Genomic DNA, 15,172 nt, shown 5'->3' on the forward strand with positions numbered 1-15,172 from the left:
GGGTGTGTTTTATTATATGTAATTTATTCTTCAATAAAGTGGGTTGAAAACTATTCATGAAATACTTTACCTGTCATAGCAAACTAATGATTTGTGGGGAATAGGCTAAGTAGCAAGATTTATGTATAGGTACCTCCTTTAAAGTAGTTGTATCAGTTAGTACTTAGTTTTTATTTCAACATAATTCACTAACATTTGGAAAGACACTTGGAATAGGAACCCGCAGAGCAAAACTAAAAGAAATTCTGCTGTAATTGACTAGGTTAAATGAAATTGCAACTTTTTTTTTTAACTAACAGAAGTTTCCCTTTAAATAATGACTTTCATTCTTTAAAAAGAAACGAAAAAACAGATTAAGAAATAATAATGTAATTTACCCTCATGCTGTTAAGGAAAATGAAAGTTTATTACTGTCTCTTTTCTTTTAATCAAATATTAGAATGGAAATATATAAAACTAGTACATCTTTATTCAATTACTTCTATAAAAACTGTTCTTTCAAAAATAGTACCTTTAAAAATTATATTTTATATATTTTTCATTACTAAAAATAATTCTCAAAAATATATCAGGGAAACAATAGTAATAGAATTTGGTTATTTCTACTCAGAAATAAATTTGTTTCTTAATTAAATTATTATTCTTTGTGGTTCCTTTCAGCTTATACCATTGCTAAGTATGGTATGTCTATGTGTGTGCTTGGAATGGCAGAAGAATTTAAAGGTGAAATTGCAGTCAATGCATTGTGGCCTAAAACAGGTATGCACTTACAAAAATTCATTTATTAGATTTTCACTTATTGTTCTTGACACTTCTGAGATACATCCTGGGTGTGGTGAGGTGGGAGTGAGTAGACAGTCAAAAATAACTTCAATTTGTCTGTTGGGAAACAAGTTAAATTTTGTTGTACAGGATAAGACCCTTTTCAATCATCTTCCAGCTTTGACTTGGACTACATGACTGAGTCTTCAGCCAGTAGCTCTAGGAGGAACATTGACCACTGGAACACTTGAACAATCTCCTGAAGGCCACCAGGAGAAACTGTGCTTCCCTAACCCTTTCTCCATCTTTGTCTTTGGCACCTGACTAAATTCTGTAGATTCTCATACTTTTGTTTTCTCCTCACACCTCCCAACAAATGCTTTTAAACTTTCTTGTATTCTTGCTACCTTTATCTTTTTCCTTTATAAAAAGCTAGATTATCTGTACTTTCGCATGAGTTCTTCTAGTTTCACAGAGTGCTAGAACCCTATGAGATGACAGAGGAATCTGCATATATGCCTGGGCTTATATCAGGAGTCCCAGAAGGAGGACTGGAAAAGAACAGATAGAGAAGAACCAATAATCAATCTTATAATAGGAGACAATTCCCCTGAGCTGAAGAAAGACTTACATATGTATGTAGACTGAAGGGTTTACCAAACTGAGGCTGGATTTATGGGAGGTAGGAGGCAAAAGATCTGGTAGAATCTTAGAATTTCAAGGATAAAAAGAAAATCTTCCAAGCCTTCAGGCAGAATATATGTTATTTTCAGTACCAGAAACAAGAAGTCAGAGGAATAACATCTATACATTGATAGGAAGGGACTTGGCCAAGATGGTATTTATTGACAAGATGCAAGGGAGATATGTGGATATGCTACCACACTTGAGGAAAATCTTCCAGAAAGGGCTCTTTACCAAAGAGCAAATCTATTAGAACAGAGACTTTTTCAAGATAGGGTTCAGAAATGAAGAGGAAAGAAATAATGGCAAGCAAATATCCCTGCGATATATGTGGTTAAATATAAGTGGATTATGATAGACTACCTGGGAATATGAAATATAGGTGCCAAATAAGAATTCTTAATATAGAAGAAATAGTATAAGAGAAAATTTTAGGGCCAGGAGCAGTGGCTCATGCCTGTAATCCCAGTGCTTTGGGAGGCCAAGGCAGGAGTATCACTTGAGGCCAGAAGTTTGAGACCAGCCTGGGCAACATAGCAAGACCCTGTCTCTACTAAAAAATTAGCCAGGCATGGTGGCATGTTCCCATAGTCCAGCTACTTGGAAGGCTGAGGCAGGAGGATCCCTTGAGCCCAGGAGTTCAAGGCTGCAGTGAGCTAAGATCATGCCACTGTACTCCAGGCCGGGCAACAGTGTGAGACCCCATCTCTTAAAAAAAAGGAGAGAGAGAGAGAAAACTTTAATATTAATCTCTAGCCAAAAGCACAAACTCCTTTTTTAAAAGCTACAAATTGGAGAAGGGAGAGATGTGGAAGTCATTGAATTATAAAGGACTCATATGAGCAGGGGAATATTGGAAAAGGAAAGGCCCATTCTAACATTCTCATCTTGGGGCAGCCACAATTCTAGATAGTATCCTTTTAAAAAATATTATTTTCTATTTGGTGCCAGCATATAGAAATGCTTTTGGATTTTAAAATTACAGACAATTACCTTTCTAAACTATCTTGTTGGTTATAATAATTTATCTAGATTCTCTTGGATTTTCTAAGTAGATAATCATATAATCTATAATGACATTTATTTCTTCCTTTCTAATTCTTACGCCCTTGGTTTCTTTTTTTTCATTCTACTGTGCTCTCCCTCTCCTCTCTCCTCCTCTGTATTCTCTACCAGTAGATTTCCCTTGATTTTTTTAAGAGCCCAAGCTTTAAAAAATGTTTATTGTTTATTTATAGTTTGATTGTAGTAAGACAACCCTAAAGAGTATCTAATTCATTGTATAGTTGACCCGTGAGCAGTGAGGGGTTGAAAATCCAAGGCTAACTTTTGACTCCCCCCAAAACTTAACTACTAATAGCCTACTGTTGACTGGAAGCCTTGCCGACAATATAAACAGTTGATTAAGACATATTTTTTGTTATGTATATTATATACTGTATTCTTACAATAAAGAACACTAGAGAATAGAAAATGTTATTAAGAATAGTATAAGAAATGTATTTATTATTGAGTGGAAGTGGATCATCACCAAGGTATTTATTCTGGTCTTGAATTCCTGGGCTCAAGCAATCCTCTTGCCTTGGCCTCCCAAAATGCTAGGATTGCAGGTGTGAGCCACTGCGCCCGGCCTCTACCATGTTGTTCTCAGTTGTGTGAACTGTAGTAGCTCTCTGTGCCTAGGTTCCCCTTACGTAAAATTAGGAATTATAAATAATATCTAAAGCCCTTTATTACATATTTTTCAGACTTTTATTATGAAAATTTTTAAACATATGTACAAACATGTGCACAAGTAGGGAGAATAATATAATGTGAACTATCAGCTTCAACAGTTTTCACTGCATGGCCAATCTGATTTCACCAGCCTACATGCCTCCATCCTCCTCCATTCCCACTTCTACTCCCACTGCATTATTTTAAAGCAGTTACATCATACTGTCATTTCATCTGTATGCACTTCAATATATATCTTTAAAAGTATGTATTTAAAAGTATGTCTTTAAAGATAAGGGCTCTTTTTAAAAAAACATAAAATGATTATAATAGCTAAAAAACATTAACACTAATACCTTAATATCATGAAATATTCACTCAGTATTCAAATTTCCTCAAGTGTCTCATAAATGTTTTATTTACAATTGATTTATTCAAATCAGAATCTAAACATGTTCCATACATTGCATTTGTTTGCTATATCTCTTATGTGTTTTTAATCTAAAGTAGTTACATTTAATTTTTTTTCCTTGCCACTTATTTCTTGAAAAATCAAGTCATTTATCTTGTAAGATTTCCATCATTCTGAATTTTCCTGATTCTCTCAGTCTTGTCATTTAACAACTTCTTATATTCTCTAAGGACCCTTATATTAGTATGTTGTTTATTCCCATTCTTCTTTCTTCCGGCCTTATTTTATTTATTCATTCATCATCCAATTTATTGGACAATTATCATGTGGCAGACACTGTGCAGGGTACTGGGGATGCTTCTTTGGCCTTTTTACCTAGTGTGTGCTGCATTGGTAGAAGTTAGCCTTTAAAAGCACATTTAATCTAGCATTTATGCAAAGTATTATTATACCTGTAAGGATACTCTTGAACTGAACTGGCCCATACAGCAGTATAAAACATATCCATAGTTCTAGTTTAGGAACATGTGAGAAGTTGCTTTCTTTTTTTCTTTTTTCTTTTTTTTTCTTTCAGAAACTGGATGTTTCCCTGTTGCCCAGGTTGGAGTGTAGTGGCTATTCATAGGTACAATTATAGTATAGAAGGCTGTACAATTATAGTATGCTACAGCCTTCAACTCCTGGCCTCAAGAGATCCTCCTACCTAAGCCTCCCAATTAGCTAGGATTATAGGCATGCTCCACCACACCAAGCTGAGAGTTCATCTTTGCTTTCCTTCTGCTATGTTCTGGATGAAGGGATTTCCTTAGCTCCAAACATTATTGAAAGATCCCATGGCCTGTGGTATAGACACTGGGAAACAAGGGGCTGTGGAATTTCAGGAGCACTGGGGCGTGCTGCTGAGTGGCTCTTCGGAGTACTTGGTGATTACAGTCATCATCTTTCCTTTCCTCTGTGGACTCCAGGAATAAATTTGCTTATATTCCTTTCTTCTGCAATTTGACCAAGACTTCTTTCTTTCCTGGCCGACTATGGGACCAGAACCACGTTTTAAATTGCTTCTTTGTTTCCCTTATGTTTCTGTAGCAGATACAGTTCTTTTAAGACTTTCTGGCCGGGCGCGGTGGCTCAAGCCTGTAATCCTAGCACTCTGGGAGGCCGAGGCCGGTGGATCACTCGAGGTCAGGAGTTCGAGACCAGTCTGAGCAAGAGTGAGACCCCCGTCTCTACTAAACATAGAAAGAAATTATCCGGCCAACTAAAAAATATATATAGAAAAAATTAGCTGGGCATGGTGGTGCATGGCTATAGTCCCAGCTACTCGGGAGGCTGAGGCAGTAGGATCGCTTAAGCCCAGGAGTTGGAGGTTGCTGTGAGCTAGGCTGACGCCACGACACTCACTCTAGCCCGCGCAACAGAGTGAGACGCTGTCTCAAAAAAAAAAAGACTTTCTAAAGGGTGATATTCTTTGCAATAGGGAAAAAGATAAGAGTAAAAAAGGCACTTCTCCAATATTTTTCAAACTATATGTCAAAACTCATTGGTGAATCAGAAATCAATTTAGTGAGGCACAAAATCAATTTAGTGGATTGTGAAATTGATTTAGTGGGTAGCAGCCAGAGTTTTGTTATTGTTGTTTTGTTTTATTTCTGATGAAATAGAATAGAAAATATTAGACAGCATTGCACATAGGAAGGGTCAGTATTGTTTCATAAACTTTTATTTCATATATAAGTAAAAAATAAATGTATGTTTGTTAGTGTATATATTTGTGTATTCTTAATCATGTTGGTAAAAGTGTTACCTGTTGTTACCTGTTGTGGGTCATAGTAAAAAAATTTGAAAGTAATGTAAAGCCTAGTCTGACTCTAAGAATTAAATTTTATTCATACAATAAACACTTATTGAGTTGGGCACAGTGGCATGTGCCTGTAATCCCAGCTACTTGGGAGGCTGAGGCAGGAGGATTGCTTGAGCCCAGGGATTCGAATCCAGCCTGGGCAACATAGTGAGACCCCTTCTCTAAGAACAATTTTTTAAAAAATGTATGAGACACTTATTATGTGTAAAGCTCTGTTCTATTTGCTTAAGATACATCAGAAAACAAAATAGGTAAGAACCTCTGCCCTTAAGGAACTTACAGTCTAATTGGAAGAGATACAACAGACAATTAACATAATGAATAATAAAGTTTATACTATGCTGGAAGGTGATAATGCTGTGGAAAAAAAATAGAATAAGGGGGATTGGGAGTGTCAGGTGTTGGGGAGGGAAAGTTGCAATTTTAAATAGGGTAGAAAGGTTTGGCCTTTTCTAGAAGGTGACATTTGGGCATTGACTTGAAGGAGATAAGGGACTTAGTCTTGGGGATCTGTTTGCTGCCAGTGCAAAGGTCCTGTGGACAAGCATGCCTGGTAGATCAAAGAACAAGAAAGCTAGTGTCACTGGAATGAGGGGAGAGCAGTAGGAAACAATAAGATTATATCCATACAGAAATGGGGGTCAGATGTCATAGATCCTTGCCAAGACTTGGGCCTTTACTCTGAGTGAAATGAGGAGCTGTTGCAGGGTTTCAATCAGAGGAGGGAGCTGATCAAATGTAACTGTTTAAAAGGATCTCTCTGGCTGTTCTGATGGGCCTAGGTTCTTGGGAGGCAAAGGGAGAAATAGTTGGGAGGCTATTGCAGTAACCTAGGGACAGATTTGGGCCACCATGACCAGGATGATAGCAGTAAAGGTGGTAGAGAGTGGCCAGATTCTGATATATTTTGAAGGTAGAATCAACAGGATCTGCTGATGGATTGGATGCAGGATGTGAGAGAAAAAGAAGAGTCAAGGACCACTCCAAGATTTTTGGCTTTAGTACTGGAACAGTGGAGTTTTCAGGAACTGAGATGGGCAAAGCTGCAGACAGAGCATGTTGGGGAGCAGGGTTAGGAATTTGATCGGGAGCATTGTGACTGAACATTCAGGTGGAGATGGTCGCTAGGCAGGTGGTCTTGCAAGTCTGGGGGTCAGGAGAGAGTTCCAGGCTAGAGATGAAAATTTGTGGGTTATCAGCTTATAGATGGTGTATAAAGCTTATAGATGGTGTATAAATCTAGGGAGTGAATAGAAGAGAAAGGACCATTGGCCATTGCAACATTAAAAGGTTGGGAAGAAGAAGACCTGCATAGAAGAGTAAGATAAGAAGAAACCGAAAGAGTAGATGAAAGCCAACTGAAGAAAGTATTTCAAGGAGGACAAGGAATGATTGGTTGTGTCAAATGCTGCTGATAGTTCCCATGAGATGGGGACTGACCATTGGATTTAGTAGTCTTGTACATCTCCTTGACATCACTTAACAGCATTTGTAATTCAATTATTAATTTATAAGTATGGTTGTTTAATGTCTTCCCTGCTGGAATGAAAACTCCTTGAGGACAGGGACAAAATCTGCTTCATTCATTTTATTATAATCATTGTAGACATTCGGTAAATATTTGGTGAATGAGTGAATGCATGAATGTGTAATATGATTACTACCTTCTGCCTAGCTCCAAAATAGAACTTCTGGACAGAGCTTATAGGAGAAAGAACACTGAATGATGGAGAAAATATGGAGGACATCATCAGCATCAGCAGGAGAAACAGCTCATTGCCAAGATCTTTGCTTTAGCTGTGAGATGTTTGTTTTAGAAGGTTTTACTAGACATCTTGGAGCCTGTGATATCATTTGGTCCAAGACTTGACACAGTAAATCAAATTTACAATCATGTTCCTTGTGAAATGTGGTATGATAAATCACGTACAGGGTGCTTTTGAAACAGAACAGGAGGGCCATGTAGCTCAGGTTAAAGGCTCAGGGAAGGAGATTTTCAAAAGGAGGTAAACAGCTGAAATAAGATCTCAAGAGGATGTTGCAATTAGCAAGAAGGAAAACTGGGCAAGACATTCTTCGGCAGAGGGAACAACGTAAGCAAAGGCTGTGGAGTTACTGTGTTTGGTAGAACTACAAGGAGTTTGATGTGGTGTATGTATGATAGGGTGTGGGCTTGTTATTTCCCACTGAACTTGAGCAACTCAAGTTGTTCAGGTTGACTGGACTGTTGGGTGGATGTGAGGGTGTGGAGAAAGATGGATGAACTAAGCCCCAGGTCTTGTCTGCCAAGTTTAGGAGCTTGAATTTTAAACTATATTCAGTGGAGAGCCACTGGAAAATTTTAAAAGCAGGAGAGTAATAGTAAACAAAGGGGAAATGAGAGCAGTGATATGGGTATCGATGAAGTTTAGGAAGTTTAACCTGGCATCTGAATGTAGGATGGCTTGTAAGATTGTAGAGAGAAGAGGCAAGAAAGCTAGCTAGAATATTACATTATTCATGAGTAAGGCAATGAAAATAGAGAAATAGAAATGGATTTGAGAGAGTGTCCAGGCTCTTGGCTGTTGGAGAGCCCTCTATCTAAAAAAACACACTCATTTTAGGCTGTGTAGAGTGAATTTCTTTATGTCAGCTGGAACCAGAAGTAATCCCCCAACATTATTGCCTTTCAAGAAAAAGGAGATTTATTACGCTTAATGGAATGGATACAGCATAACATATATTCTCTACAATCAGAACAGTGTCTTGGTCTACTGTTTGGCCTCTGTCGGCTTAATGTCCCCTCTCAACATGAGCTCCATTGCCCTGCTGAATTCAACACATCCAGAGAAGGGATCAGAGGGCCGGCCTCTAATACTTTCATAACATGAGGCTCTCAGGCCCCCAATGAGGTTACCTCCAGGGTTGTAATTTTTTCTTCTTACAAGACCTATTGCACAGTTCCTGCTGAAATGGAGGGTGGAGAGGGAGGGAGGGGTGACGCTTGCTATTCAAAATGCCTGCTGCTCTTGCCTCTTGACCAGTCTGGACAAGTGTGGTAGAAGCAGGAAAGTCCACTTTTGTGTGGGTTTTATGTGGGCTTGGGGTGGAGAGTCTGGGAATGGCAGCTACTGATTTGGTAATAGCAGTAGAGAGGAAGTTAAAGGAAGTATCACAGAATAGCTGCAGTCTTCTGTCACCTGGACCACATTACAAATAGATATGGGAACTAAACTAACCAGGGAGGGTGAGGAATCAAGGTGGCAGCTGTTTTCCTTCCTCTCTCTGGTCCTGGAAACTAAAACTAGTTTCTGTTTTGCAAGGGTCCTATGCACTGACTAGGTTAAATGGTTTATACCATACTTCATTGATTCTGAGATGCCATGTTTTACATTTTTACATCTCTGATATCAAAATGTTTTGCATTTTTACATGTCTGATATCAGTATGTATCTTACATTGAATGATATATAATAGTTTAATTGGCAGCTTTTTTGTTTCCTTAGTGTTACGTAAAGTAATAGTACACTTTATAATCAGTGGTGTCATTGGTTCAGTGGAAGACACACAAGTATATGAGTTTGGAGGGGGCTGGCAGGTGTTAAAGAGGTGAGACAAGTTCTCTCCTCAGGGAAGGAGGAGTCAAAGGCAATGCTGATATTTTAAGCCTGATATGTACATTATATGTTTATGTAAAAGGAAATGTTTGATTAGTTTTAAGATTTTTGTCACTTTTTAAATTTTTATTTATTTATTTATTTATTTTTATTTTATTTTATTTTATTTTATTTTTTTTTTGAGACAGGGTCTCACTCTGTTGCCCAGGCTAGAGTGAGTGCCGTGGCGTCAGCCTAGCTCAGAGCAACCTCAAACTCCTGAGCTCAAGGGATCCTCCTGTCTCAGCCTCCCGAGTAGCTGGGACTACAGGCATCCACCACCATGCCCGGCTAATTTTTTCTATGTATATTTTTAGCTGTCCATATAATTTCTTTCTATTTTTAGTAGAGATGGGGTCTCGCTCTTGCTCAGGCTGGTCTCGAACTCCTGAGCTCAAACGATCCGCCCACCTCGGCCTCCCAGAGTGCTAGGATTACAGGCGTGAGCCACCGCGCCCGGCCTATTTATTTATTTTGAGATAGGATCTTTCTCTGTTCCCTGGGCTACAGTGTAGTGGCACAATCATAGCTCACTGCAACCTCACAGTCCTGGACTCACGTGATCCTTCTGCCTCAGCCTCTCATGTAGCTGGGACTGCAGGCGTGTGCCACCATGCCCAGCTAATTTTTTAAATTTTTGTAGAGATAGGGTCTCACTATTGCCCAGGCTGGTTTTGAACTCCTGACCTCAAGTGGTCCTCCCACCTTGGCCTCCCAAACTGCTAGGACTACAGGCGTGAGCCACACCACACCCAGCCATCCCTGTTTTAAGTAAACTGTAATCAGAATCAATTAGAAGCTATTAGGTGTCTCTCCGATTATTCCTTAAAAAGACTTAAGTTTTAGGGTCACTCTTATGATTCTTGTGATTCAAGGCTTATCTGCATTCATTATAAATCTTGCTTATTTTCTTTCCCAGAAATCATCAGTGAATTTCATTTGATTGATCCTACTGTTAACCTGTTTTTATTGTTATAAGTTTTTATAACCTGTTGGGTTAGCTTCATGGCATTGCAAAATCTTTGTTCAGAAGAACTCTCTGGCCCACTTCTTGATTTTGAGTATCTAGTTGTGCCTTCTTTGTATCTTCCCTAGAAAGATTGTGAAAGTAATGATAGATTGTTTAGGAGAACACACACGGCATGTATATATGTGTATATGATGTACTTTTTTTTTTTTTTTTTTTTTGAGACAGAGTCTTGCCCTGTCACCTGGGCCCTGGCCTCCTGGAGTGCTAGGATTACAGGTGTGAGCCACTATGCCTGGCCTGTGATATACTTTTATTAGACTTCTAATTTAGAGTTTTTAAGAATTCTCGACCAGCCTGAGCAAGAGCGAGACCCCATCTCTACTAAAAATAGAAAGAAATTATATGGACAGCTAAAAATATATATAGAAAAAAAAATTAGCCGGGCATGGTGGTGCATGCCTGTAGTCCCAGCTACTCGGGAGGCTGAGACAGAAGGATCGCTTGAGCTCAGGAGTTTGAGGTTGCTGTGAGCTAGGCTGATGCCACGGCACTCACTCTAGCCTGGGCAACAGAGTGAGACTCTGTCTCAAAAAAAAAAAAAAAAAAAAAGAATTCTCATGCCATTTATATAGTCTACATTGAGACTAGAAGTGTGTATGTATGCATATAATCTCAAAATAGACAATATTGCTATATTTACAGAGAAGTTCTGTAGTTTATGGGAGTGAGATGATAAATGAATTCCAAGAACTTTGCTTAACAAAATGTGACCCATTAGTTGCATGGTGGATAAGAGCCTGACTCTGAAGTCAAGCTGCCAGGTATTTGAATTTTAGCTTCTGTGACCTTAGACAAGTTACGTAATTTCTCTGTGCTTGAGAACTCCTATCTGCAAAATGGGAATAACGGTACCTACCTCAAAGATTTTAAGAATTAATTCAGATAATGTATGTATGTAAATTATGTAATAGCATGCCCAGCACAGGGTACAGCTGATGAATGTTAGCTGCTATTTTTAATTAATAAGGGATCCCTTCAAGAGTGACACCAGAGCTCTGGAACTATTGGTTAAGTAAAAAAAAATTTATTCCTAGTAAAGGAAATTTAGTTATGAGATAGAGTAGGATCTTCTAACTCAATGCTTTTGGGAAATTTCCTAAGTTAATTTCTTAAGTTAATTGAACATTTTTTTGAAATAGGGATGTAAGTTCCATGGAGATGGGTCCTTTATTTCTGTTTCATCCACTCATTTGATCCCAATATCTAGAATAGCAACTGACTTATAGTAATGCTCAATACCTATTTGTTAAATGAATGAAAAAGGGTCAATGGCACTTAAAAGCTACAAACTTCATCTTGTAGATGAAAATATGTAAGTTATTCTAGTATGTGGTAATTTAAAATTATATTTTAACAATGGTATGGAAAGAAGTTTTATCTGAAGTACTAGAAACTCTGCAACCTAAAGTACATGTAAACAAATTGACTTTCATTGCTTTGTGTGTAAACAAAAGGATATGTAAACAAATTGAAATGTTACCATTCACAATTTTGACAGGGTGTAATTAATAATATGCTATTAATCAAAGAGTTTCAAGGTACTTCATTTAAGGAACATAGAATGTAGGGTCAGGCACAGTGGTGGCTCACGCTTATAGTCCCAGTACCTTGGGAGGCCAAGGCAGGAGGATGGAGTGAGGCCAGGAGTTTGAGCAGTATAGAAGACCCTGTCTCTACAAAAATCTTTTTTAAAAACCAGCTGGGAGCTGAAAAACAAACAAACAAAAAAAAATAAAAATAAATAAAAATAAAACAAAACAAACAAACAAACAAAAAACCCAGCTGGGTGTGATAGCACACAACTGTAGTCCTAGCTACTCAGGAGGCTGAAGCAGGATGGTCATTTCACTTGAGCCCAGGAGTTTCAGGCTGCAGTGAGCTATGATTGTGCCACTGTACCCTAGCCTGTGTGACAGTGAGACCCTGTCTGAAAAAAAAAGTTATGTAGGCCAGTTATGGTGACTCACGTCTGTAATCCTAACACTTTGGGAGGCCAAGGCAGGAGGATTGCTTGAAGCCAGGAGTTCAAGACCAGCCTGGGCAACATAGCAAGACCCTGTCTCTAAAAAAATAAAAATAGAAAAATTAGTCAGGCATGGTGGTATGCACCTGTAGTCCCAGCTACTTGGGAGGCTGAGGCAGGAGGATCACTTAAACCCAGGAGTTTGAGTTATAGTGAGCTATGATGGCGCCCTATACTATAGTCTGGGCAACAGACCGAGGCCCTGTCTCAAAAAAAAAGTTATCTGCACCTAAACCTGAAAATTATATGCAAATATTAACAGTAATTAGTCCTGGACAGGGAGATTATATTTAATTTTAAAATTCTTGCTTTTATTTCTCTTTATTTTCTAATATTTTCTACAATACAGTATTGTCTAAATTTTAAATGGATCCCCCCAAAACCCAGCTGGTGCTTATTGAGTGCTTATGATTCATTTGTTATTTTAAACACTGGGGATACAGTGATGAACAAGAAAAGTCTCTATTTTCTAGTACCAGAGGAAGAGAGACAATAAACTTAGACAAGCAAGCTCCACATTATAGAGAGAAGAAACTAAAGCCCCAAGATTTTAAAGTGGCTTGCTTAAAGTCGTGGCACGGTTGGTATAAAAATCCCACTCACCTGATATTTAGCTCAGTGCACTTTCTGTTACATTAATACCTTACTGGCTTTCTTGACTCTCAAAAATGGCATCAAATTCTTGAACATTCTAAATCAGAAGTCTCATTGAATTTCGCTTGTAGTCTCGTAAAGGAGTTCTGTAGTATAAGACAGTTTTGTATAGAGTGAGGAACATGTGTTTTCTACCCAGTTCTGTCTGTAGAACATTTGACAAATCCCTTAAGCTCTGTAGACCTTGTTTTTATCATCTGAGAAATGAAGAAATTAGCCTTGATAATTATGAAGGGTTTTGCTTGCTTGTTACTTTCACAGTGTTATTATTTGATTTGGAGTTGTGTATGTATGTGTGTGTTTTTCTTCTACAGCCATACACACTGCTGCTATGGATATGCTGGGAGGATCTGGTATTGAAAGCCAATGTAGAAAAGTTGATATCATCGCAGATGCCGCATATTCCATTTTCAAAAAGCCAAAAAGTTTTACTGGCAACTTCGTTATTGATGAAAATATCTTAAAAGAAGAAGGAATAAAAAATTTTGACATCTATGCAGTTAAACCAGGTAATGCTTATAGTTTTTTAAAAGTAGTGATTTGTTTTTCCACATTTTCTACAACGAATACATTTATTTTGTGTGCATGTTTATGTGATTATAAAATGAATAGTTTCTTTTAAAAGCTGTCCTCCAATGAAGGGAAAAACCCATACCAACACAACTTAAAAAAAGAGAGAGAAATGAAAAATAGAAGTGAGTTGAGGACTTTCGAAGTGATATATAAATGGAGAAAGTCTTATCAGCTACTGGCCTTTCTAAATCTTGAATTAAGGAATGAAAATTAATTTTTAAAGTTGGCCTTAAAATCACAGAGTAAAAGATTTTATTCAAGGATATGGTAACAGATGATACAGTAGGGGAGGGTTTCTACAAAAAAATTTTTAAGATTGTTAACTGTTTTCAAAAGTTTGTCTCTTAAATGCAGTCTCTGCCTAATGACAGATGATGAAGATGAGTGAACAGGGTCTTTTTTTATGTACAATGGTGTGATTTGAGAAGTTTCCAGAAGGCCCCTTTGTTCAAAAGTAACTTTTTCTGAAATTGTAGATGATGATGGATTATTTCTTAATATATAAAATACAATATATTCTAAATAATAGATAATATAGCCATAAATGGGAGTTATATTTACTTGTGCGAAAGTATATTTTAAATATTATTCATTAAACTGAGCTTCTAGGTGACAGAAACCACATATTTGTATCATCCCTGCCCGTGTTTTCAGTTCAAACTGAATTAAATAGGGGATTATAGTTTTACAAAGCACTTTTATATACCTTATCTGTTTAACCTTCATAGCAATCCTGTGAGAGAAGTAATATTGTTTAGTGATTAAGAACATAGAATTTGGGAGAGGACAACCCAGGTTCATATTCCAGCTCTGATGGTCACTAGCTGTGTGACTTTGAGCATATCACCCACTCTAAGCCTCAATTTCCTTATTGGTCAAATTAAGAGAATGATAACTTTCACACAGGATTTCTGTAAGAACTAAAGGCAATAATGTATATAATGTGTTTGGCATAGTGCCTAGTATATAGTATGCTCACAATATTTAGTAGTTAATATTTATAAACAGAAAACAGGCCCAAAGAGATTAAGCCTTTGCCTAAGAGCAGATGGCCAATAAGTGGCAGAAGTTGAACCAGATTCAGGTTTTCTGGGAGCTGCTGCAGTGTAATTATCACTTTAGGGTTTTTGTTTTTGTTTTTATTTTTTTTAGAAGTGGGGTCTCACTCTGTTGTCCAGGCTAGAGTGCAGTGGCATGATCATAGCTCATTGTAACCTCGAACTCCTGGGCTTAAGCAATCCTTCTGCCTCAGCCTCCAGAGCAGCTGGAACTATAGGCACGTGCCACCACACCAGGCTAATTTTTTTTTTAGAGAGAAAGGGTCTTGCTGTGTTGCGCAGGCTGGTCTCAAATTCCTGGTCTCAAGCAATCCTCCTGCCTCAGCCTCCCAAAGTCCTGGGATTGTAGGCACTAGCCCACTTTAGATTTTAAAGACAGTATCATTGTACACAAAATCTGAAATTTGATTTAAATTTAAAACCTGTCTAGTATTGAGAACTTAATATGACCAGGTACTATGATATTAGAATATAACAAAGATCAATTCATTCCTGCCCTCCAGGAGTTAAGAGAGAAAAAGAGAGATGGGAGGCTAAGGTGAAGAAATGCTTGAGCCCAGGAGCTAGAGATCAGCCTGGGCAAAATAACAAGACCCTGTCTCAAAAAAAGAAAAAAAGAAAGAAGAAAAAAAGAAAAGAAAAGAAAAGAAAGAAAACAGAGAGAGAGAGAGATTAAGATTGTTAACATCTAACTTTACTACAGTTTTGAGGGCTTTATGGCCTTCACATCTCCTAGCATGCACATGTCTTAGAAGTATCAGTGT

General features: G+C 37.8%; 1 protein-coding gene across 2 annotated transcripts in view; it reads left to right on the forward strand.

The window, feature by feature from the left end:
* HSDL2 (hydroxysteroid dehydrogenase like 2) overlaps positions 1 to 15,172 on the forward strand; it is a 54,958-nt gene that overhangs the window by 24,457 nt on the left and 15,329 nt on the right. For both annotated transcript variants that reach the window (XM_069474560.1, XM_069474559.1), the window contains 2 exons: positions 661 to 759; positions 13,092 to 13,286. In XM_069474560.1, the coding sequence (XP_069330661.1) occupies positions 661 to 759; positions 13,092 to 13,286 (294 nt within the window). The remainder of the gene's footprint in view (positions 1 to 660; positions 760 to 13,091; positions 13,287 to 15,172) is intronic.

This window comes from Eulemur rufifrons, chromosome 7 (genome assembly GCF_041146395.1).
Source record: "Eulemur rufifrons isolate Redbay chromosome 7, OSU_ERuf_1, whole genome shotgun sequence".
Taxonomy (NCBI): domain Eukaryota; kingdom Metazoa; phylum Chordata; class Mammalia; order Primates; family Lemuridae; genus Eulemur; species Eulemur rufifrons.